Source organism: Anopheles coluzzii, chromosome X, assembly GCF_943734685.1.
Source record: "Anopheles coluzzii chromosome X, AcolN3, whole genome shotgun sequence".
Taxonomy (NCBI): Eukaryota; Metazoa; Arthropoda; class Insecta; order Diptera; family Culicidae; genus Anopheles; species Anopheles coluzzii.
In genome coordinates, this window is record NC_064669.1 from 10507676 (window position 1) to 10533650 (window position 25975).

Below are 25975 nucleotides of genomic sequence, written 5' to 3' on the forward strand. Positions count from 1 at the left end.
AAAAAAAAAACATAAAAATATAAGGAAATGATGTGAAACTTCGTATATGAATAACAAATGAGCATATCTCTATTTAAAAAAATATATATTTGTTGTGACAATTTTCAACGCGTTTTTGCATAATTTCACGTTTTTGGTTACCCTGCCGAATACAGATACACTGCCAAATACTGGTACAGTTACCCTTTCATAAAAAACAGGTAATAACTTTTATGAAAATGCAAACCTAAAAACATTGGTTGTTCAAAACTATAAGTTTAATTTGCCATGAGAGCCTTACCAATTTAGTGAAAAATGGTTCAAAACTGATCCGAATAAACAACAGCGCCTCAAGAACTTTTTTTTGCAGAACCCAAGTGTTTGTGTTTGTTACAGATACAGTTAGAGAAATGTAATCATAACTAGATTTTTGTTACAATTTTTCCTGATATGCGAAAACCATCATTATGACTCTAATTTACAGTTTTTTTTTTTTGGTGGTACACATGACGGTTAATAACAGCTTAAACCACATAAACATTTCATCGTCATTACTAAGGCTAGAGCGCCACTGCAGCAGCGCTCCTCCGTTCCGGTTTTTATTAGTGAACAATAATAATTACAGGTTTAAAAAACAATCCCCTCCCCCCCTCCGCTCCCGAAAACACATCTTCTTACAATGGATTCGTGGCTGGCCCACCGGGCCCGCTGTCGGCCGCGCCGGACGGCTCGAGCCGCTGGTACAGATAGTCGTACAGATCGTCCGGCTCGTTCGCGCCCGCGGCCGGTCCCGACCTCGGCCGCGCCCCGTACCGCACCAGCAGCCGGAACAGCCGCGGCACGGACACCTTCCGCACGGTCAGAAACCGGTACATGCGCACCAGCCGCTCCTGCAGCCCGTCCTCGTTGCAGGTGAAATAGAGCAGCGGGCGGCCGACCACGCACGCCACCATCAGCTGCAGCAGCGCCTTGAGCGGCGCGTGCCCCCCGAACGCCCCGCAGCCCCAGTTGCCGGTGGCGATGCCGGGCAGGGGCCGCTGGCCCTCCGGCACGTAGCTGAACCCGACGTACGCCTTGGCGAGCTCGCGCCGCACCGCCCGCTCCTCGTACTGGTTCACCGACGGCTGCACGCGCAGCGCGTCCAGCCCGACGATGTAGCAGCGCCGCCGGCCGCTCGCGTCCCGCGGCGTCCCGTCCCGGTGGTCCGCATCGAACGCGAACGCGGACGCGTAGTTCGCGTACGCGCAGTACTGCTCCGTGCCGAGCACGAAGTACGCCTCGGTTTCGCGCAGCGACTCGAACAGCAGCCGGCCGACGAGCAGCTCCGGATTGATGACGCACCGGATCTCCTCCTGCACGCAGCCGTGCCCGATGACGCCGCCGCCGAGAAACCGGTTCGCGAACACCATCTGCAGCAGCCCGGTGCCCTGGTCCTCGATCGTGCCGTCCGCGGCCACGTGCAGCGGGGCCCGCTCGGCCGAGAAGGTCGCGTCGACCGCGGTCCAGTCGGGCACGGCCGGCTTCCCCAGGCAGCGCCGCTCGTACGTCAGCACGCCGGTCGGCATGCCGCCGGGGCAGCAGACGCGCCGGAAGTAGTGGCACAGGCACTTGATCTTCTCCACCACCGACTGGCTGGTGCCGGCGAACAGGGGCGCAAAGTTGGTGCCGGGGAAGCTCTTCTCCATGCCCGAGCGGGGCGCCGGGAAGGTGCAGAGGAACGCGTTCGCCAGCAGGCAGGCGGCCTGCTCCTGCGTCATCGAGACGGCATGGTTGTGCCACTGCAGCAGCAGCGGCACGGGCGTGCGGAACAGCTCCACCAGCCGCAGGGCGAGCCGGACGATGCGCGGCAGCGTCTCGCTGAAGAAGGCGGCCCGCTCCGCCTCGTCGCACTGCTCCTCGAACAGGCGGTGCAGCGCGCCGAACTGGCCGCCCGCCCGGTACTCCGGGTTGTACTGGACGATCGCGTCCGCCAGCTCGCGCGAGCTGCCGATCGGTTTGGCGAGCGCGCGGCACACCACCGTCCACCGGCTCTCGACCGCGTGCGAGCCGTCCGCGTTGCGCATCATGCACCGGGCCATCATCGGCAGGCGCAGCGTGACGCCGCAGGGCAGTGGGGGCCGGGGTCCGGCGTACGGGGTCGGCGGTTTGTCCAAGTCCGGCTGGTACGGCAGCTCGTACAGCACCGTGTGCTGGTCCGAGCGCTCGATCGGCGGGAAGTGGGCCAGCTCGTACGGATCGGTCCGGTGGTGGTAGATCGCTTCCAGCGGGCAGCCACAGTCGCTCGGCTCGGCCGGCCCGCCACCATCCATACCGCCATCCTGGCAATCTTTGGGCGCGAGGGATAGGGAGAGCAAGTTTCAGGTAAATACGTGTACGCAAGGCGCAACTCGTTACAGGCTGCTACGTACCATTCGCTGTGTCCGCTTCCATTGTGCCGGCGGGTGGGCAGGGTGAAGTGCTGTGCTGTCTGTGACCACCCGTCCGCCCGGTTCCGTGTCTGCCAACTTGCTCACAACATCCACATGAGTGCTGGAAAAGGGAAAGGGACATTAGTACTCCAACAATGGAGGGAAATCGGCACCACTCAACACACACACAGCCTCACTTCATGTACGTACAAGAATCAGATATCGGGCAACGTGTGTCCGGCAGCGAAATGGAGCGAGCCGAAAATGTGGAAAGAGCCACGGAGCGTGTTGGAAGAGAGCGAACGATCCGTCCTGGGTTAAATTTACGGGATAAATTCGAGGCTCGCAGATCGCTCCCCCCCTACGAACGGTGCTGTAAACAAAGCACTGTTGTTGCCCGCCCGCAAAACCGGCAAACGTCAAACGTCAGTGTGACAGCTGGGTGTACGTGCGCAAGAGTCGCCGTTCAGCCCCAAGGTGAATAGACAACGTGTCCTGCAGTCGCTTGCGATAGGCTCACCTTTGCCGTACAGCAACTCGGTTTTCGACGACAATATTTTGTATTGTTGCAAAGTGGGCAAGGGCTGTGTAGGAACGAGGTCAAGTAATAGTCAAAATCGGTTTGGCCATCTTGGATGCCATTTGACAGCAGAAAGCCCTGGAAAACTCATCAAACCCTTAAACCATTTTTATTCAAAGAGACTTCAATACAGGTGTCCGCCGAGATACGACTGTATTTGGGACTGAAAAAAAATCCCAAATCAAGGCATAACCCAAATAACCAGCTCGAACTCCATAGCTGATTTGGGGCTGTGTAACGAAAAATCGTTCCGATGTCGAACTTTATGGGAGATTAAGAGATAGACGGTACTTTGCGGAACCATAAAGCTTTTTAACAAGCACACGGTACTCTTTGAAACTTTGCGGCTGATTAGTACTATCTGTAGGGTTGACGATGGAACTTTAAGGCTTTATAGGAATGTGTACCGAACTTGGTGGAACTTTATAACTTTTTAATGCATGACATCGGTACAAGGTGGATCTTGTCAAAGTGTCAAAGACAGATGCCGTCAATCATCTCGTTGCTGCTCCCCATTCTAGTTAAGTTAATTGAAGGAGGAATATTGAGTGATGTGATTGTAGTAAATTGTGTGAAATTTAGTGTAATTCATGATTTAAGGATTTAAAAATTAATACATGTACAGTGGAGCGCAGTTTATCCGGGTACTTTTTATCCAGTTGTCCATTTATCCGTGCTGTTGAAAAATGACAGCTCAATACATATACAGGCGGTCCCCGAGATACACGGTTAATGGGGACCGAAAACGGCCGCAAAATACCGCGTATCTCGAATTTCCGCGTAAGTCGAATCTCGTGATTTCCAGCTAAAATATCACAAATTTTCGTGTAATTTTGCAAGTAGGGGCCGGTTTTAGTCATTTTATGAATTATTTGATATGATCCTGACTGAATATAACAGTTTTAAACATTTCTAAAAAGTTTTTAACATTGGATCGAAACGGAAATTATTTGGCAATTTACAATTGATGTGTCAAAACAGTACAATTTTCTCAAAGAACTGTCAAATTTAGAAAACCGTGTATCTCCGAATCCGCGTATAAGAGGTACCGTGTATCTCGGGGACCGCCTGTATGACATTGCATGATATTGAAATAACGGTTGACAGAGCATTTTGTCATAACAAAATACGCTATAATTCATGGAACATTTCAAATACTGTCATTGGAAAAACATGAAGTTTATAAAACTGGCATGGTTTTACCTAAACATAATATTAATTTCAAAAACAAACCAGGATTTTGTGATAAAATAAATACTTTGACTCATTATCCGTGTTATTCGACTATTCGTGCGAAGTCGAATCCCGAAGAGCCCGGATAATCAGCGCTCCACTGTGCTTAAACAAAACAAATCTTTTTGTCAATCTACAATTATTTCATCGATGACGCTTGCTTGAAACTAAAACACAAAGAAAAATAATCCCTGGCACCGTGGCATAAGGAAGCTGCTTAAGCGCTATTTAGAAGGACCGCCTCGAACTTTGATGCTGTTTATATACTGCAAAAGGCGAATTCAAGCAGCGATCTTTAGCATGCCAAAATTAGCCTCGTTTGATGATTTTGTTACATTCGGAATTTGTCACGACTCTGTCAGTGACATTTTGCAGAACTGATACAGTAAAAAAACATGACATAGTGACTGACCAAGCGATGGTCGCAAAAATGTCACGAAGCTTATATTGAGCGATGATACCAACTGTTTGAGCATCACCTCTGATTATCACAATTGAGTACGTGACGCTGACATGGATTTTATATCAACGGCTCTTAATCAATTCTCACTTGCTTCAGTTCTGATGGTTCACATTGTAGTTTTCTATTTCAACAATCGCAATGGAGCGATGCCACTGGCCTAATGGTACTGTCTGTTCGTCACGTTTGCTTGCCTTCTTTGTAACCGATATGGTTGGGAGCGGACCGAACCGTGCTGTATCGAACCAGCTGTCACATTTATCACCACTCAATTTGACAGACGGCGTTTAAATAACCGCACAAAAACAAACTCCTGCAAGCACTGCTGCTCTTCACATGGAAATGCAGCAATACTGTACGGATGAAAATATTGGAATAATGCATAGCCTACTTTGGTTCCTTCTAAATGCACTAGAATTTGAACAATCTTTTTCCTCCTTCAAGTTCAACCACAGCGAGGAACTCCCTTTCCCCCGGGCCGGACTCCAAAATATTGGCGAAAACGTCAATGTCATATGGTTTCTGTTATTGTTGCTGTTTCAAGCACATGCGTGCACGCACTCGGGGGGAAAAGCAAAACAAAAACACACACACACGCTTTATTTTCCCTCGCACGATTTGTGAAACCCGTTCTGGGTCCCAAAAGACGGTATCCCGGTAGCAGCGTGATTAGAAGGTACGTGTTTGTGCCAGTTTGAATCGTTCGGTTTGTTTTTCCTCGCCAATTTCGCTACCGTTCTAGTGTGCACGTGTGTTTGTGCTATGAAGGGGGTGGTGGGTGCATGCCCTATAAAGCATTTGTGTGTGTGTGTGTGTGTGTGTGTGTTGCGCATTTTTCTTGTTTCGCAATCGCTGCCAATAGTCTATCTCGGAACCCGGAGTCCCGCTAAATTCACAGGATGATGCAGCAAGGCATGCGGCTTGTGGTAGCTGGACATGCAATGTCGGTAAGTGTGCCCGATCAGACTATTTACCGGCATCAGTATGTGTATATGTGTGTGTGTTTAAGTAGTATGTGATTGAACTGTGCATAAAAATCTATGTTGACACTGTCGAGAGCCCTCTTCAGACGGACTCTCCCCAATCATATCTCGCTCACCGAACATCAGCTGTTTGTAAGAAGATGGATGCCAAATAACTGCATGCACTGCTGAATTACGCGGTGCATGCAATGCAATGCCAAATGCAACAGCTCGACCGTACCAAGGTAAGACGACGGCAACGATGATGATTATGTGTTGTTCTATGTTGCTGCTCCATCAGCTGATCGTACCAGAGAGGTGCGCGCGTTTGTGTGTGTGTGTGTGTGTGGGATTTCGAGATTGGAAATATGTATTGCGGACGGACTTGGGCACGTTCAATAGCATCGACTGGTGATTACTTAACCTTCATTTCCAATAGCCACCTACCCGGCTATGTTTCGTTCATTTATTTCATGATATCTTTTTGCTGAAGAATTATTTTGAACCGTAATGTTCAGAATACACAGAATAAAAAAAAAAACTGTGCTCTAAACAGTGGTCCAAAAATCGGAATTTTAAAATTATTTTTATGTGCTTACAAAAAATTTTGTATATTTTTAATGGATTGATTCTGTCCAGAAGAATAAACAGAAAAACATGCTCTACGTAAAATTCCGCTCCATTATTCCGAGCATGTGAATTACATTTGCGGCACGGATTTTCCTATCGGAATCTAGTTAGTATTGGCCCGGTTACAGGACTGGGCATCACAGATCTTCGTGGACTTGTCGCTATGTCAGGGATGTACCCAGCGATGCCAGATTATGTCTAGGTTTGACGGACATGCAAATAGTTTAAATAATTACGGCAGTTTTTGGCCACTTTTTGAAAGGATTTATTTGTTTGCAATGGATCCCGTGTCGGCTTGCCTTCATTCGGGGGAGGTTTTCGCTGTGTATCAAATTTCAACTGATGCCTCAATTGTATCTTTTAAGTTTATGTTTACGCCATAGTTTCCATATCCCATATCAACTCATTTTATATTCTAACCCAAGTAGTTATCTTGATTTTTTTCATCACTTTGAGGATAATTTTCGGGACGTGTTGACGCACCCGTTAGCAGTCCAGAATCTTCTTATTTTACTTATGCTGTTGGCCCTCACTTTACAGTCCTTCTGTCATCAGTTATCAGTATTAAAAAAAAAAAAAAAAAAAAAAAAAAAAAAAAAAAAAAAACTGGAGAATCGGTCCTTGCTACTGGACGATGTTCCGGATGGGAATTCTGGAGTTTTAACCATAAGATCCTCAGTTTAGCCCCAGTTTCCGCCATAGGATCATTCTTCCCAATACCTACTACCTAAGAGTAGGTCGTTCAAAATTCCTGGCAGTCGGGCATACCCCGATTCTTGCTGATGTGCAATAATGACATCCATTTTTGATCCAAGCCTTGATCAGTATGTTATCAGGCCAGGTTTTAGGATTTTGGCTCAATAGATAGGTTATCTATCCCTCCATATCAGACGTTCAGTTAATGGATTTCAACGAGCAAAAGACTTCTTCTTCCTCTAATTATCTTCTTATTTTGAGTAACAACGTTGCTTGTTGATTTCAGTCTGTCATAGCTGAAATTGGTATGCCCATAGCAGGATACTCAGTTCTATGTTTGAGAGGTCTGGTTCATATGGGTCTTGAACCATGACGGTTATGTTGTTAATTTGTGTCACGGATCAATCAGTCCCAAAATCAATCCACCAATCGGAATTAATGTGTTGAATTGATAGCTACATTCCACTGCCAGTAGGATTATAGCAATGGGATCTAGCTAGTTTTCATTTAAGGATACAAATTTCACGAATCGTCAAGAACTTACAGGAAAAACCTGAAAATCCCCGTAAAAAAATTTGAATACTCATTGCAAATTTCAATCACAACTACGCCAAGGAGAAGGATGTTATCTTTGGAGATGTATAGTCTGTAGCAACTACGCGTTCGCTGCCAAGCGTGTTTCTACGCAATCGCTAAACTTTCCCACGGTGTTTGATGAGGTCAGCGATAGATAAATTCCGGAATTATTCCTGTAATCTAATAGGGTCGTAATAAAGGGGGTTTCGTTTCGATTTAGTCGTTAATTGAATCTGATGATATCAGCATCAATGCGTTTACTTACATATTTATATATTCCATTTCCCATGTTCAGGGTTATTACAAGCTAGCGTGGATTTCGCGCGTTATTACTTGTCAATGGCGGATTTTGTGGAAATGAAACAATAACGTATGAAATCTTCATTATTTTCACGCAACAATCAAAATTAACAAACTTGTCGTTCGAAGCAATTGCGACTGATGGTTGCAATGAGAAGACATACTGATTCTATGTGTACGATGAATGTGCCTAAGGTGTAGTCCTCTGAGATTTTTGTCTTCTTTTCAAGATGCACATTTGGGTAGTCCCGCCATATTCCATATAGTTTTTGCGAGGTGCTTTCATATAGCTCTACGGTGCTTGGATGGGTCATAGCACCGCAATGATTTATCATTCCTAAGAAATTGTATGAGAATACAGAGAATACAGTTCTTCCATCTGAATTCCACTTTTCTCGGCAAAGCAATTGCTGATATGATTCTGGGAAAAATGCTCCAAGGGCTGGAAGCTGCCAGATTTCCTTTAGACCACCAGGTCAGGATTTGCGTGTCGCATGCGTTAGCAGGGACGGCTCAAAAGTCAACCAAAGCCTTGGGCTGATACGTGAAATAGTGCCAATTGACATTTTCGAGCACGAATAACCGGGAATTCGAGCAAATTCCGTTAAACTGGAGCCTTAAACTTCCCTTAAACTGTTCCAGCTTAAGGGAATTTAGAAAAAGTCCTGTAAAATCAACTGTGGTGCGGCTTTTTCGTTGCTTTCTACTAGATTCGCTCGGAAATGATGGTTCCTATCGTTATAGTGGGTCATGTAACCATTTTATACTTAAATAATATCGATTTTGTATAAAATAACGTCATACAAAATTTGATTTTGTTTTTTCATAAAAAAATCAAAGCTACGAATGTAAAATGAGCTCGACGGCATAGTCCATCGATAGAAGAAAGTCTAATTTGCGAACACGCCAAATCTTAGCGCTTTCAACACACTAGATCACACACAAATCTTTAATTTCAGGCGTATCGAGTACTAATCGAGCAGATATAGAAAAACAATATCGAGCAAATTGTCACTTGGGAGTAAGCCAGCTCGTTGATACGGAGTCATTTATAGGGTTGGAAATTCATTGCAAGAGTTTGGGAATGAGGTGCCTGAGTTGGCGAAGGTAGTTTACTGAATTGATCAAATTTCTGCAAATCAATGATTTCGTTCTTTCTCAAATTTACGAGCTTTCTTTTCGGTTTGGTTGGGGAAAGTTGAAGTAGACGGCGAGATAATTTTGATTTTGATTTTGATGGCGAGATAATGATTTTAAAAAGAAATATTTGGGTTTGGACAGTAAATCTACTGAAAAAATACAAAAAAAAGAAAGAAATAATGTTGCCCAATTGCTTACCAAAGTATGGAACGATTGCATAGATATTCATCACCACTCTTCAAGAAGGTATGAACAAGTTTGTGGAAATATTAGTAACATTCTTTCAATTAAAGGTTTCGAAACGTAAACTCGTTTTAACTTTTGTATAGAATTGAAACTTTCACTGAAATGCTATTGCCAGGTACAGATTATGGAATAAGTATTGGCTATGCGTAGTACTTAATGATCATCTTCTATAAAATATTTTACTTCATAAATTTGTGCATTCAAAAAATTAGCAAAATAGATCTCTTTTGGAAGACGTAATCATTTGTTGTACCATAGGCAAAGCAGTTATTCACTATCCAGCATGGAGAGTCTTTGATCAGGTCAAGATTCGTCCACGAAGGTATGATCCTCCAAGGATCTGGGCGATTTCAAAAGTCAGTAATAATAAGTAATTCAGTTCGCTTTCCGAAGCGTGCATATATCAAAACAGTGCCTGCAAACTTCACCCGGCTCGTGTTCGAATCCCGCCATCATATCCTGCTCCTATTGGTAGTTCGGGTGGGTGCTGGCGGTGATAGGTCGGTCCAGCCGCTTGTAATTGCTAGGTACTCGTTTCGCATTCTGGACCTCGGTTCGCGATTGACATTGGGCGCTCGGGTACGCGCTGGTAAGGCACGTGCACCGACGACAAAGGACCCCGCCACCTTTTGTCCAGCGTTCTTTGTTTTTCGACTGTATCGAAGATGGGTTGTACGGTAGAATTCCGCCGGGTACGCTCATTACGAATTCCGTCCGTACCGTTGATCCGAGTACGACATTAATTCCCATGTGTAATGTGTGTAAATTTTAATGAAGTGACCAGGTGATTGCTTTGCGCAGCAGGAAGTGTATGTAAAATGGGCTTTTTGTTTCTGTTCGCTGCCTCCAAATTTCAGGATCCGTGGGAAATGGGCAATTAGGGGCGCACGGTAAACCGGCTAATTAATGCCTATGTAAATGAGCCACCAGATCAGACGATATTAGCTTAATGTTGCAAAACACGGTGCGGCGAATCGATACGATACGGCGATTCGGTTGCAATCAAGGCGAGTAAGCTGATAAGGAGGGGAGAAGGTCGATAGAATTTTAAGACGACTTCTTAAAGTTCTTGGGTAGCAAAAAAAAAACCAGCGTTATCAAGCAAGAGTTGAGGGGAATGCCCTGCTTAATCACTTGCTAATGTTTTGCGCCGTTAATTGCAGACTAATTAATTCTACGTTGTTCTGGGGTTTAGCAGATGCCTTAGCAGTATGCGCCATGCGATCCGTTTTAGGTCTTATTGCTGGCAATGAGGCTGATTTTCCTGTGCCTCGGTTGAGATTGCGAAACCTCTGTTGAGATCCAACTACTATGCACAAGTTGCTTGTGTGTTTTTAAAATTAATTTTAACCCACAACTCCCAAAGTGTTCTAACCACGCAATAGATTAATAACGATCGAGAACTGAACGATCCGAATTGACGTCAGCTCCGGTGCGTGAGACTTGCCAACGCCAACGAGAACTTTGGTTCGTCTGATTTATGTTAATTGATCTCCAAAGACATTCGCTGCGCAGGGAAGGTGGGAATATCTGTACCATGGGGGGTTCCAAACCGACCGCGATTCAATGCCGCGTTGAATTGCTGCCGAGCGCCGATCTGCCGGGATTATGATAGCGAACCGGAGCGTTTTACGATGTTTGAAAATTTGCGCATTTTTCTGGGGTCTTTTTATTCGCGCGCGCAAGGGACTGTCCGAAAATTTGCGTCATTTATCTTGGAAACCGGATTGGGGTTGCTGTCCTTTGCGCTGTTTGCGTCATTGGCAGGACGAAACTTGTTGGCATCGTCGTGCAGTGGAGCTTGAGATTCTTGTCCCAGTGGCTGTACCGGCGAGGAGTTTCAGCTTATTTCCTTTTGCTTTCGCGCTTTTGTCAGTGTTCTAACGATGCTGCATTAAGGCGTGTGCGCATCGAGCAGAATGTGGCAAGCAGCAGGCAGTGTTGGAGTTCCGGATTGAAGTGTGTTGGAAATTGTGTTTGGAGACTGCGCGCATCCGGCAACTAGGCAGAAGGTAAAATGCGATAGCAGCCGAAAAATACGACTAATCCCAGAGTAGACGAATTGATTAACAACTAATTAACAACGTTCTAATTGAATCGAACAATTTGCGTGTTATGGACGGGCGAAACTTTTCTTTTTTTTGGCGGTGTTAGACAGGCATTGCGGTTCATTGGAAGATTCAGGGTTTCAGAATGTTTCAGACGTCATTTCGCTTTCGTTAGGTTACGCAAATCGCAGTAACGTCTTGTTCAGGGTAGATTTGGAGTTTAGTAATCAGCAATAACAATGCAAATCATGTTACATGCTCTTAATTATAGCAGTTTAAACAGCGAACAGAAGAACAGAAGAATAGAAGAAAATAGTTTCTGTTTTGTTGGTCGTTCTACCCGATTCCAATTCCGAGCCGACTCCGAGTTGGCTCCGGAATCAGAATAAGTTCTGGAATTGAAATCCGAAGTTTCAGAAGTGTAACCATTTTCGAAGTCTTCATGAGAATGCTGGATCGTTTGGATCCGTTGCGGCTATCGATACAATCTTAGCTGCATGCATCCTAAGGAGACCAACAAACCCGATTCCGATTCCGTAGCCGATTTTGATTCCGGAGTAGATATCAGAGTGGATTTCAAATCCGGAATCGGAATTTGGTTCCGGAATTGGAATTAGCTCCGGAACCAGAATCTGTTATGGAATCAGAAGTTTCCGGTTCCGGTGCTGATTCTGGAGCCATTTTCGGAGCCGATTCCAATTCCGGAGTTAAATCCTGAAACGATTCCAGAAACTGATTCCGGATCTACTATTCGGAATCGATTGCAGAAAATTTTGGAGCTAGCCGAAATTCATTCCAAACAAAACTTCATTTTTGCCATCAACTATTTCGAATCATACAATGGAATAATTCAGGGATCTTCAAACTTTTCAGTCGGCGGGCCGCATTGTTTGACAAATAACGTTGTTGAGGGCCATTTTGACGCTATCTTTAGAACTAATGAAAGTTGAATTCTCGTTCAAAAGTAAAAAATTAAATTTTTGATTCATTAGTGAAAAAATAAGCTTTACAAAGTTATTGCGGGCCGCATTACAGGCTTTTGAGGGTCGCATGCAGCACGCCGGTCGTTGTTTGGAGACCCCTGGAATAGGTCAATCGGTTAGGGCAGCGGTCGGCAAAGTCCGGCAAAGACGGAAAACAACTATTCGTATAACAAAACGTACTGAACATCTTGTAGCATTACATTTACTGCATACCGTCGTACTCTTCTAACTTTTATTAACTTATTAACTTTTATTTATGATTTATTAACGATTGAAGCCTTACGGGCTGGAGCAGAATACTGTTGAAAGCAAAAGCTGTCTTTTCCAAAAAGTATTTCAGGCTTCAAATGGCTTTTGAATATCCCAAACAATGACAATTTGGCCTTCTCGCTATTATCTTCGTTCCCCAAACCAACTCAGCTGTTGAATTTGGATATCGTTATACGGATTGTATATCATGCAGCAGTTAAATGCCGGTATATCAAGACGCCATAAACACGATGATTTTGCTCGTTCAAAGTTACCACTAAAGAAATCAATGTAAGGAACCCGGGATCTAACGACCACCCTGCTACTATTACAATTAATTTTATTAATAGGAACTACCGTTGCTTCCATTTTTAACCTTGCTTGGATTATGGTATGACAGCAATCCAACAATATCACCAATCGCATTGAATACATTTGAACTCACTAATCAAATGTTTTGTTGTTAAATGTTTGATAATTTTTGATAATCCCAACCTATTCAGCAATTGGTGTGTGGCAAGCCAACTAAGCCTCTGTGTGGATAACTGCAGCGCGATTACATTGAGCAGGAAACGAAACCCTTTAAACTTTTGTTACTCATTACACAGTTACAAGTTGTCTCGCGTGTCATCAGTCAGAGATCTTGGTGTGATCCTTAATTCATCACTATCCTTTCGCGAGCATTACCACTCTATAATTACCAAGGTCAATAGGATGTTAGGATTTGTAATCAGGCAAACTCTTGAGATAAAAAAATCCAATATGTCTGAAAGCATTATAAACCGCATTAGTACGTTCCATCGTAGAGTCTTACTCAGTTCTTTTCTCCCCATACTGTCACGTGTGGACGGCTAGGATAGAAAGCATACAAAAAAGATTCTCCAGAATAGCAATATACCGATTGCAATGGGCTTCATCACAACAATTAGATTACCTGTCACGGTGCATGCTTTTTGGTCTACAAACCTTAGAACATAGACGTCAGGCATTACAAGCTACTTTTGTCGCGAAGTTTATCAGCGGGGACATAGACGCTCTCTGTCTGCTAGAAAAGGTGAATCTTTATGCTTCTGAACGACCTTTCAGGACACGTGAGCTGTTAAGACCTATGTTCTCAAGATCTGCACATTCCTACCTTGCGCCTATTAACCAAACGACACAAAGCTTCAACAAATATCAAAGATTCTTTGACTTCAATATAAGTATGGCTCAGTTTAAAACCAAATGTCTCTCGTTTCCTCATTGATAGCGCTGTAGCTAAGTTTGTAGATGAATTAAGGATTTATTATACAAGTAAGTGTCCCAGCAAATGTATGCAAGTTACTAAATGACAAATAAACAATAAACAATAATTGAATAATTTAAGTACAAAATCAACTGAATAGTTTGCCGACCGCTGGTATAATGAAATGTGTCGTCAAGCGGGTAGGAGAATTCGTAAACAAGAGAGGAGGAATTATGGTTAGGAGGACGAGCGCATCATTAAAATAGCTTCTTCCATCCGGGATTTGAACTTGGAACGGGCGTGCTGTGTTGTTTGTTTGGTCGTGCGTTTGCTGACTGTACCACCGCACCGAAACATTAGGTGACGGTGATTTAAGGCTACAGGTCCTGCTTGCAATCCGAAGTCATTGTGTATCTCACGCGTTTCCTTCGCATTTTCTTTGTTTCAGTGATCTTCCATTTGCTGCGCCTGGGCTACCAACACGGCCCTCTACCCTCCTATTGATCTCCTGGTCATCATCATCATCAATTATCACCATCATCGGTGCCTTCGTCACCTGTTGCAGTGTGTTTGTGTGGAAATCCTGCTCTTACTCCCACTATATCCGGTCGCTTGTTTGGAGAGGAACATAGACAGAGAGAGAGAGACAGAGAGAAATAAAAAAAGGAAACAGAAAAAGAAACAGAGAAGAACGTAAAGAGAAAGAGGGAGAGAGAGAGAGAGAAATCGAGCGACAAGGACAGCAAGTCGGGAAATTTTTTGTAATGCCGTCGTGTGGTGGAAGCGAATGAACCAGGTGCTGCCTGGTACCATTCGGAGTGAAAGCGATAGACAAGACGACATTTCAATCTTCGCAACAGCAAGGCAACCACGGGCATCCCGAACGCCCGAAAACTTTCCGAAGTCGACGACGACGACGGCCCCTACCAGACGTCTTGGGAACGGCCCCGCAGCAGCAAGAGCAGAGAGGCTGTGGCCCGCGCCTAGTAGCTGCTCTCCGCGCTCGGAGCTCGGAGGCGCATTTTACGCTCTCGGCAAACCGGTACCACCGATTCAGAGCGTACACCGTCCCGCACTCTTTTACCATCCACATCTCGATCCTTCCCCTCCTCAGCGGCCCCCCCCTCAGTCACCCTAAAGAGGGCTCGAGAGAGAGAGAGAGGGAGAGAACGCGCTCCGCCTAGAGTGGGAACCCGATTGCGCAGCCCCGGATAAGTGGGTCGCAGTCGCGAGATAGAGAGAGAGAGCGCGGTACACGTTCGGGCCCCGTAGAAGACGACGGCGGTTCGCCCGGGCCCCGATCGTGTGTGATACCGTGGCTGGAAAAGTCACGCTGCGCTGCCGGTGGGACCAGCCGGTGGAGACGGAACGGGCGGTATCGGGCCGCCGATCGGGGCCTGATCGGCGGTGTGAGTGTGCGCGCGCGCGCGCGCGCCCTCGCTTAGGTCGGGTTTGGTTTCGGGTTGGAGGTGGGGCGGCAAAGGGAACGGCACCCGTTTTTGGTGGGGCACACACACGCAGCGAAACACCACTCGCACCGCGAGCGAGCATAGTATAGTAGTAGCAGAAGCAGCATCATCAGCAGCAGTTGGCAGCAGCAGGCAGACAGCAGCAGGCAGACAGACAGCAGCAGCAGCAGCAGCAGCAGGCAACAGGCAACGGCATTTCGGGGGCTTCGAGTGCTCGTGCGGTCCATCGAACGGCTCACAATTGTTTTGACTATGGCGTGTTTAAGTTCGTCCAACCGGGCCTGTGTCCGTGTAGTGCAGGAGAAACTGTGTCAGCTATTGGCGGTCCCGAAGGGTCCGCTCGGTCAGCAGCAGCAGCAGCGGGACCTGTCGCTGCCCGCGTCCGGTCCGGTAGTGAATGTCGGTGGCGATGGTGGAGGCGGCGGAGGCGGCCACCGGGCCGCGCTACTTTCGGCCGGATCCGGCGGGACGCCCCTGGTCGCGCACAGCGTCAGCGGCCCGATCAAGCGCAGCTTTTACACTGGCCGCGGCAACTTCATTCAACCTGCAGCTGCACTCGCCCCGGCCAGGGCTGGTGTCCGCGCGCCAGTCGGTACGGGCGCCCTGTTCGAGCTGAACCAGGTGAGTGCGAATATTTCAGTGCGTAGGGAAATGAAACTGTTCGGCAGCATTTTGTTCTCGCAAGCTGGTGCAGAATTCGAGCAAGTGGAACACAAAAAAAAAAAAATGTGGAACAGGATATCGTTTACGGTGGCGGTCACCAGTGTGTGTGTGTGTGTCGTGTGTGTGTGTCGTTCGCAACGATCAATGCACCACATCAGGTCCTCATTGCAGCAGCAGCAGCAATCGTGGCCGAAAAAGTTGGACTCAGGTGGCCTCCCGCCCCGGGACACAGGGTTCCACGACCCGGCGGTCGGGGCCTACCGATAACTCCGTGTGGCTGACGAAAGTGTGAAAGTTTTCATCCTTGAGGTGGTCCGCTGACACACACACACACAGACAGAGAGAGAGAGAGAGAGAGAGAGGGACAGACCGCGCGCACGTTTATGCGGTGAAGCTGCAGACGCGCCGATGACGTGCAGGCTACGTGGCAGCAGCAACAACAAACCACGCCGTGTGGACGAAGCTACTTGCGTACGAAGTTTGGGACCTTTTTTCGTCAGTCCTTTTTGTGTTTTTTTTTTCATTTTATTGTGTTTTGTTGTTGTTGTTGTTGTTGAGGGGGAGAGACACGTTTCGGGCCGTTACGCAACGGTGCGCGATTACGGCAAATAATCGGAGTGGTGATGGCGATCGGCGCAAGGACCATTGCACAACACCTAAACTGGCTAATTTTTCGTTTCCATCGATCACATGCACGATGAACGGTTTGCTGAGGTGTCAAGCGACTGCAGATGGGGGAACAGGACTTTGCCGCAGACGACGAACCCCTTTGATTTTTTGCCCTTTTCGATGATCGCTTTTTTGCCTTCCTTCAATTTACATTGAACATGAAGGATCCTGTTGGCTAGCGGGCTTTCTAGACGTATCTATATTCTGCCTGCTTACTACCATTTTCCCTTAATCCTGTTAGGAGACCGAAGGTGATAATGACACCAGTGAATGCTTTGGCACCGACATCTTTTGATCGCAAGCGGTAGGGCCGGCTTGAGCAGGAGCGCGTGGGTGGGTATCGTAGCACCTTGCCAGCGAGCTACCTTCATCTCCGCACCAAAATCACCTCTGTCCGTTGTACCATATGTTTATTGCCATTAGCGTCTCTATGTGTGTGTGTGTGTGTGTGTGTGTGTGTGTGTGTGTGTGTGTGTGTGTGTGTGTGTGTGTACGTATCAAGCGACGCTTTTCAGTGTGCCGAGTGCCGCCGAACCTGACCGCTCCGGGCCAAACATTGCTATTTTTTTGTTGTTGTTGTTGTTAAGGTAAGGTGGTGCTTTCAACTGCTCTATCAACTTTCATTTACCCGCGGAGAGCCGCCGAATGCGCAACAACGGCTGGATAACGGCTGTGATAAGCGGGCGCAAAGGGAGAGGCGATGGAGCGATGGAGGGGAGGGGGGGGAGGGAGGGGGGATACGAGCGTAAAGAGAGAAAGTAGTGGCGGCGGATTATGGACAACAACAGCGGAGCACAAATCAACCACAGCAACAAAGGAAAAGCACTCCGCAGCGCTGGAAGGAAAGCAGCCCGCTCAGTATGAGAGAAATGACGATAAACACACGGAGCAAAAAGAGAGAGAGCGAGAGAGAAAGAGAGAGAGAGAGAGAGAGAGAGAAAGAGAGAAAAACATTCAAAGAACACATACGCACACATCATGCTGTGGCGGCCGTTTTCGGTGGATAAGAAATGGTGTTTTGGAATTCCGAAAGCCCTCCCTCGCATTTCTCCCCTGCCGTTTTTTAGCATGTCCTGGCAATGTGCTGTTGGGGGGGGGGGGGGGGGGGTTCCGGAATGGAAAGCGGAAACATACCGTACCGGTGTGAGAGAGAGAGAGAGAGAGAGAGTGGTTTCGACCGTACAGAGGGGTGGAACGAGTGTGAGCGAGTGCAAAAATTGGGATACACCGGGGGGGTGCATAGCAAAAACGGGGTGGAAAGTATCGAGCGCCTCCCAAAAGAGAAACATGAATCGTCCCTCCCCCCCCCCCCCCTCCCTTTCTTTGGGAGAAAGCAATCTTGAGGCCACATTTGTACAACGCACACACACACACACACAAACACACACTGTCCCGGTCTCGTGTGCGAGTGGATTCCCAGCAGTGGGCCACCCAAAATGTAGCATACCCTATATTTCAGAAGGGGGAGGGGGGGAGGGAGGGGTGGCAGGTTGTGGAAAAGCGCACTGGTTGTCTCCTATGTTTTGATGGAGCGTGGCTAAACAAAATGTCCCGAGCGTGCGGCGGAAAAGATGGATTTTTGCGCGCAAGAATTGTATTGGAAGAATGCATGCCGAACTCTTCGTGGACATCCTTCTTTCTACCTTTCACCTCCAAACAACAACCTTGCTTGTGTGTTGTTACGCGCGCGCGCGCTTGTGTGTGTGTGTGTGTGTGTGATTCCTGACCCCAACACATGGCGGCATGATCAGCTGTGGCTCTACTATCAAACAATCCTGCAATAGGAGTGGACGACATGTGCAAGTAGGAACTGATGCTGAAATGCAATCTCACCAGTGACAGCCACTAGACAGTGTTGTACTACCGATTTGCTGCGACTCGCTAGTGACAGAGCCCAGTCTCGCAGGATATCATTTTAGGAGGGGGTGAGGGATGTGTTTATAGTAAGCGGAACTCCCAGGACGCTCTTGAACTTCATGCAAACTTCATCAATCATCAATCAACCACCAAAAAAAGACAAAACCGACCTCGAATACGGACACCGTCCCTCGAGCAGCCCGTGATGTGATAGCAGTGTGATAGCCGGTGAGGCATCAAGTTCGCCTGGTGTTCTGGATGTGTGGCCAGTGAGGTATCATCTCGAGGAAGTCAGGTTCTGCACACTCCCACAGTGTTGAATGGTGGTGGAAGTTGAAGATGTGTTCCAGTTGTGGACTACCTTCTGTGTATAACTGTGAGGATTTTCAAGACACAAGCACCTGAAGTGAGCTTAGATGTTCCGATTGAGTGCTAGGGCGAGAACCTAGCGTCCTGAACGTTGCTGGAATTTTTTTTTTCTGACGAAAGTGTGGATAGTGAATGTGATGAGTGCCACTGCAGCTGTACCTTATTGAACAACTCTCCAGAATTCAACCATGTGTGGTGCAATCGATAGCGGATGTTTACAAAACCCCCAAAGAAACCATTGGTAACTCATACTCCTGCTGATTGGAACTCTGCGTACCCTCACGAGGATTCATCAGAATGGCTCAGTGTGCGCGCAGCCGCGCTCTACTTCAGGTAGTTGCTAGAGCCATCTAGCCTGGTCGGAACTTCCAGTGCCGGACGTGCCGCAGTAAACCTATTCCATCTATTCGACGGATTACCCTGCGCTGCCCTGTTGCTTTTCATTCGCACATTGCCCTACTCTTAGCAAGCTGGTTAACGGTCTTGGTGCGAGGTCACCGACCATTTCATAACCGAATTCTCTTTTCGCTCACTGGACACGCCGGACCCGTTTTGCCCTGGACCGGAATTGAGGTGTCAAGTTTTCAAGTCTTTTGATTCGAGCTCGGATTTAGTTTTTCATCGTCTGAGTTGGAGTAGATGTTCGACTCCACTCCGGACTACCCATCACCACCGAATATATCCGTTCCAAAGTGTGTATGTGTGTGTGTGCGTGTGTGTGTGTGTGCGTGTGACTGTTTGGCACATAGCTGGCATAGTGAATGCAAATGGAAAGGTTGGAGATAGGAATACCAAGGCATATAACAACCACCGTGTGAGTCCGTTTGGCACGGTGAGCATATGCGCTCAGCGACCATCAGTGCTTTGATGATCCACTATCATACAGAATACCAATGTGCGTGTGAGTGTGTGTGTTTGCGCCAGAGAGCAGGTTTTCTCGTTTTACCACATATACATACACACACACACGTCTTTGACATGTTTTCGTTAGTCAGAGGTCAAGTCATCGCCGCGGTGGGCTAGATCGCCCCATCATTATCCAAAATCAATGTCGACATAGGACTAGTAGCAGCAGCAGCAGCAGCAGCAGCAGCATCAGCAGCAGCATCTACTAACATTAGGTTATATGGATTGCCTTGGAAAAGGAAGTTAAAAACGACATTTGAAATCGAACCAAATCCTCAGCACATTAAACTGCGCGATGGGGTGGGAGTTAGATTAATCGGTTTGTGGTTTGCTTCTTCTTTATGTGGGTCAATCCGAGGCAAAGCAAAACCCGAGGCGAGAGGCAGCCCCGGGCGCATACAATAAAACATCGATTTCAACTAATTCCAAGCGGCACGGTTGCATTCTTGCACGATTGGCACTGGAGAGCATTGGGGAACGAGATGGATGAGGCTTGCGAGTAGGACATGCAGACATGCTTTGCAGCGATGGTCCGTTTTACCATCCCTTTCAAGAAACTGTTCCCTACGGGTTTACCCGCGGTGGACGTTCCCAACGTTGAATGTCGCCAAGAACCGCTGTAGTATTCAAGTGAACGGTGCACTATTACTACCTGTTTGACGTCTTGCTTTTTTGTTGTTACCCCGTTTGAAAGCGTGATATGATGGTACGCTGTCCTCATTCGGCACGTGGGCTGACACCAATACCATTACAGCCGACGATACGAGCGAGTAACATTTTAATGTGATTAGTACTATTTTGCCGGCACTACTACTACCACTACCACTAGAGACAGCTACGTAGATACGCAGCGCCCATTATTGGTTTGCGCATTATACGCGCTCGTGTCCTCAAAAAAGGAAATATGGCAATGACTTGGAGAGAAAACTGAAGTCGTCTCGCCTTCTGCTTCTCCTCCTCGCTGGGTGTACCAGCACCACCGTCTGTAGTTGGTTGTGTCGGGCTACTACTCTACATGCGATTTGCGACCTAGTGCGTGTGTAACAATACCTTCAGCAATGCCTGTGAACCCGATAACTGCCAGCGTAATAACACGAAATCGTCTTATATCAAACGTATCAAACCACTGCTGTGGTTGATGGTGTCGGTGGCAGTGGAGCAGGCTCCTCGGGGGGAAACAGGTTCCAAATTTTTTGTTCCTCCATTCCTTTTGCTTTTTTTGTTGTTGCCGGTTTTGGTGTGTGTGCGTGCATTCGTTCCTACCTTTTCAGTTGGCCTCAATGTTTGGCCTCATTTTGTGCCGCCCGTGCGGAGGTAGTGGCACTGCTGCTTCCAATCGCTATCGGCTTCATCTGCTGAATGAAGCTGTGCTCTCCGAGTTGGAGTCATTTTGGGGTTCTTGTCCCGGTGAACCGGTGTCGGCCGAAACGAAACAAACGAACCAACAACAAAATAAATAGACAACAACATTCTGAAGTCTGCAAGTGGGACACAAACTGGTGCCCTGGGGGTGTATTTCCAGGAGGCGTACTGTTTTTTGGGAAGTTAGGGGAAAGAGATATCAGTGAGGATATTGGATCCATGGTTTACTCCGGTTATATTTAAAAAGAGAGACAGAGAGATAGAGAGAAAGAGAGAGAGAGAGAGAGCGAGAGAGAGAGAGAGAGAGAGAGAGAGAGAAAGAGCGAGAGAAGGGGCAAAATACCAAAAACCGGAACGCGACCTATATATACTGTACGACCGTGTTGTGTCGTCTTTGCCGTCGTCTTCATCGTCCGAGTTGCGCGTGAAGATGACGAATCTTGCACCGTGCCAACGGAGTTGATCGAACTGCTCCCGGTGCAGGTTCCAGCAAACGGTGACGTCCTCGTCTGGAATGCAACCTGCTCTCATCGCACAGACTAGCCGCTTTCTCGACCAAGGTCTTCCGCTCGAAGGTGTACTGCGCGTTCATTGATGTATGTGCGCGCGCACCGAGTGCGGTGAGAGTCCGTTGCGGTGGTAAGGGGGTTTACGGTTTCACAGCCAGTCCACGCTCGCTCGTGCCCAACTTTCCAACGCGGAAAGCGGGAGAGCCGTGCTGTGGAGCAATCAAGTTTTTGTTGTTTTTTTTTCGAGTTCGGCTGAGAGAAATTTCGGAAACTGTGCTACGGCTTGTGGCGCGACCCAGATTGGGGTCGGCGGTTCGCCGCCCCACCAAACAAGCGTTTGTTTGTTATTGCTCGTTCGTTTGTGTGCCCGACACGACGCGCGTCTTTATGGATGTGCAACCTTTTCTTTCCCGGGTAGCATCCGTGTTAGCCCAGAGCCTTAATTTCAATTGTCTGTAGCGCTGCTTCGCTTGAGCCTGAGCGCGCCAGCAGCGACGAAATCGCTCCGCTGGCGGTTAGGCGATGGCTGCTATCTCTACGCATCTACCCTGCGTGGTGGTCACTGTTCGAAGGGGGTTTACTTTCTCTTGAATTCTGCACGACCCATCCCGGTTGCAGCTTGTTTTTGCGACCGAGATTCCTTGGGCGAGAACACCAGCTGCCAGATCATTCACGGTGAGGCGGGTGGTTGGGTCTCAAAGGTGGACCTGCGGGTGAGTGTATCAGAGTTCAGGGCTTTTCTTTTACAATGCTGGCAATCCAAGTGTCTTCAGATTTCGCCGCCGGTTTTTTCCCCAATTATTTTGATGTGAACCTCGGCGGTTTCGTTGCTTCTCCTGTGTGAAGGTTCTCTCGGCGTGACCTTCGTAACCATTGGGTGGGTCATGTGACGAGAAGAACTCCTCCCAATATGGCGTCCCCAATATGGAAAAGAGATAGTATGCTGGGTTTTTTTTTGTCGTATATGTCGTAGACGATTGCGGATACGGCGTTCATTGAGGATTTCATGTGAATTGTCAATATTGATCGTGACACAATATTTGCCTCGCACAAGAGGCAAACAGTGGAGCAGAGGAGCGGGTGAAATGAGGATGGGTTCCAGGGTGTAGGGGCTTTGGGAAGTCATTCTTGCCGTGTGTGGGTACAGTTTGGCTAAGTTTTTGGGCAATGGTGAGGATTTTCGGGCGTGAACCGTGAAACCAGACCCCAAAGTAGACAATAAGACCAAACCAACCGAGTCTTTGTGTGTGTGTTTGCACTAGCGCTGAGATCATGCTGGTTTTAGCGCATGCTAGGTGGATGGATGCGGACCCCGTGAAACAATTACCTGTATCGATTGAGCTTCTCGCTATCTAGTCTCCCCTCCCCCACCAAAGAGTTCGTCCGAGTACTGGTCCAGCCAATCCTCGCTACTCAGTAAAGCTAACAAACCGAGGTAGAGGAGGGGCGCGAAACACGCCATCCGAATAAAAAAAAAAACTTCACATTTTGGCGATGCCATGTGAACGAAACCTGATGAAAAGTCCAGGCCCCAAGGCAACTCCCGGGTGGGAGGTTAGGGGAAGCAAAGCAAGTGGCACGAACCTTGGGATTGGAATAGTCGTCCGGTACATCTGTTAAGTGGCTTTTAGCAAGATGGCAAGTTTTTGGGCTAGGCCGTCGATAGGTTTGATCGGCTAGTCTGTCGGCCGCGCGCGCTCTTGTGCTTTTGTCGTGAAGAAGAAGAGTGTCTTCCTCTTTGTGTATCGCTCCCATCGGCCGGCGGGAGATGTCAGCTCATCGCGCAGTGCCTTATTGGTCATAATGTGTGGCCGTTTCCAACCGCAAACAGGAGGCGTATGCCTACAAAAAAGATTATATTTGAGAAAATATTCCTCGGCACGATGGCACGAGGGTCGTTTGCAACATCGTTCATTCATCATTTTTTTCTTATTTCTTTGAGTCTTTCTACCCATTGTACACACCGTGTGTCACATCGCTCATTGATTGCGATTGCGTGGCGGTATAAAGGAAGTAAACGACGAACCCCTGCGCGGTTGTGGAATGGGACGGCACAACACACAGGTGGTACGAGAATCCGGTTTTTTTTTCGGAGCTAGTGAATGTACATCCCCGGCTACACCATAAAGCCCTACCCGATAGTACCCAGACCGTTCGACGAGTGTCTAATTGGTTAGCACACTGAATCGCCTCCCTGCCACGGGTTCAAGACGCTCGTTGTCGTTGAAGGGTTCTAGATTAGACGTGCAAGAAGTGCTCGGGGAAGTGTGATAATTTAGTTCCAAAAAGTGGTCGTTCCTTGGTTGGGCCTGCTTTAGTGATGGGAAAAGTTGGCAAACATCTGGATTGAACTCTAATCCGATTCCAAAAATTTTGGAACCATCTCCGGAAGGAAGAACCGTCCAGCATTATCCGGAGCCGTTTGGAAATGTCTGGAGTCGTCCGAAGTCATTGTCATTTGGAGTCATCTCTGAATTCATCCGAAGTCGTTTGGAGTCATCTGGAATCATCTGGAGTCATTCGGAGTTATCAGGAGTCGTCCGGAATCATCCAGAGTCGTCCAGAGTCCGGGTCTCCCGAAGACGACAGGTGCAATGTACGGACGACTCAGGACGACACCAATTCCGGCCGACTCCAGACGACTCTGGCTAACTCTGGGTAACTCCAGACGACTCCAGACGACTCCGGATGACTCCAGGTGACCTCAGGTGACTCCGAACGACTTCAGATGACTCCGGGCGATTCTGGACGACTCCGGACGACTCCGATTCCGGATGACTCCGACTCTGGACGATCCTGACTCCGGTCGGAACTAGTAAATCTGTTTGTAGCCGAAGTTGGAATTGGACTAACTATAGCCGGAGTCCGACCGGAGTCGTGGGTGTGCTCCAAGGCGTAAACACCACTAGCGTGCTTCACCAGCAGCTATCTACAAACCACGCGGGCGTTCGCACCTGGCAGGAGCTAAAACGAGATTTGCAGCCATCGCCTCTCCAGGGATTTTCGATAGCCGTCTATGAACGGTGTTCAAAAAAAAAAATAAAGGTTGCCCAATTACCGTTCGGTGGTCCGGTGGTCTTGTGTGTACGAGTGACAACAATTTTGGATGAACATTTCCCACCGTTTTGGTTGGGTTGGGCTGTATCTCCCCAATTGCTGCTTGTGTTGTGGCTGGGAAGAAGGGGAGCCTTTTTCTTTCCTTTTGTAATTCTTTTTGTTTCGAGGTGTGCCACCCGTTTTACGACACACACACACACACACACACACACACACACACACACACACACACACACACACACACACACACACACACACACACACACACACACACACACACACCTGCCGGACAGAGGTAATTTCGTAATCAAATCATTCGAACTTTGATGCCCTTTCGGAACGCTCGCTTATCTTACGCGCGCGGCTTGGTGGAAGGAACGAACAAACGGAATGTCCAGGGAACACTCCCTGAGTGACTACTTTTTGTCGTCCCTGCACTCCCTTTCACTTTTTTGTTATGTTTTGTTATTGTGCATACCAGCCCGCGCGGCACACCTGCAGTCATGCCGTGGTTTGAGGAATTTTGAGATTTTATTTGCAGAATAGGTTGTCGTCGCGAGGTAATTAAATCGTTCCTGCAAGATGAAACTTATCGCTGCTAGGCTCTTATAGGGTTTTAGGAACTCTTCTTATAGGAACTTATAGGCTTTTTTTCGATGCAAAGGAAATTGTCACTGCAACAAAGTAACCTTCCGGGCAGGGCACAAGACTACCGGCCCCAGTAGTGTTGGGCGTTACTCATGTTCATTTCCCATTACTTCAAAATTAAATCTAGCAGACGGCAATAAAACAACACTTGGCAAGCTTCAATGGGTGGACGCCGTCGTCCGACGCTGACCCCCGTACACTGAACCACCACTGTTTTCCGATGATGGGCAGGGTTATCGTAACTGTCATCGTAAAACGTCACTCTGTCGGCTACTAATGTCCATCTGCTGTGCCGGACTGCACACTATTTGTTTTGCGTACACGGCGTGTCTCGCGCGGTGCTTGAATGAGCTTATCCTTTCGTGGGCACATTTGGCGAAACTCCCGCTCGAAGCGCTTCAGCGCTGAGAAGGTACCAGGAGGTGACAATTGGTACGCCGGTTTGTTGTTGTCGTTGTTTTTATTGCTCGCAGAAGCGGGTGGAATAAAACCGGCTCGTAAAAAGGGGAGACATACAAACACACCGGAAAAAAAACGGTACGGAACCTACCCGCCATTGTGGCCACTTTGTTGCAGTGCTCGGCCGAAAGCGAAAGCGTAAGCGGATTTATGATGAGCGCGCGTGGTTCGTGTCACTACGGACTCGCGGATTGAAGAAGAGATTTACAAAACAAACGATTGAATAATCATCAAACTGCAAAAAAAAAACAACACCTGTGGCTTTTCCCCTTTTCATTGATCAATTTTATTC

The 25975-nt window shown here is 47.7% G+C and overlaps 2 protein-coding genes across 4 annotated transcripts in view; one reads left to right on the plus strand and one right to left on the minus strand.

Moving 5' to 3' along the window:
* Window positions 1-68: 68 nt before the first annotated feature.
* Window positions 69-2829, minus strand: LOC120956565 (poly(ADP-ribose) glycohydrolase-like). Its single transcript, XM_040378117.2, has 3 exons — window positions 2598-2829; window positions 2388-2508; window positions 69-2305 (listed from the first exon to the last, which is right to left on the minus strand). The coding sequence occupies exons 2-3, from the start codon at window positions 2407-2409 to the stop codon at window positions 654-656; spliced, it is 1674 nt and encodes a 557-aa protein (XP_040234051.2). The 5' UTR covers window positions 2410-2508; window positions 2598-2829; the 3' UTR covers window positions 69-653.
* A 2317-nt stretch (window positions 2830-5146) lies between these two features.
* The window catches only part of LOC120948424 (all trans-polyprenyl-diphosphate synthase PDSS1-like), a 56568-nt gene continuing 35739 nt past the window's right edge, over window positions 5147-25975 (plus strand). Inside the window, exons 1-2 of one of the 3 annotated variants that reach the window (XM_049605369.1) lie at window positions 5147-5607; window positions 14164-15805. In XM_049605369.1, coding sequence (XP_049461326.1) covers window positions 15437-15805 — 369 coding nt within the window. In that variant the 5' untranslated portion in view covers window positions 5147-5607; window positions 14164-15436. Of the gene's footprint in view, window positions 5608-5633; window positions 5868-14163; window positions 15806-25975 lie in introns of those variants that run through there. The other 2 variants (XM_040364739.2, XM_040364749.2) reach the window with 2 other exon arrangements.

What these genes read in the sequence shown, in the direction of transcription:
- LOC120956565 (XM_040378117.2), bottom strand. Translation starts at nt 2,409, where the DNA reads ATGGAAGCGGACACAGCGAATG. An exon ending in GGAAGCGGACACAGCGAATG is followed by an intron (nt 2,306 to 2,387) that starts GTACGTAGCAGC and finishes TCGCGCCCAAAG; the next exon opens with ATTGCCAGGATGGCGGTATG.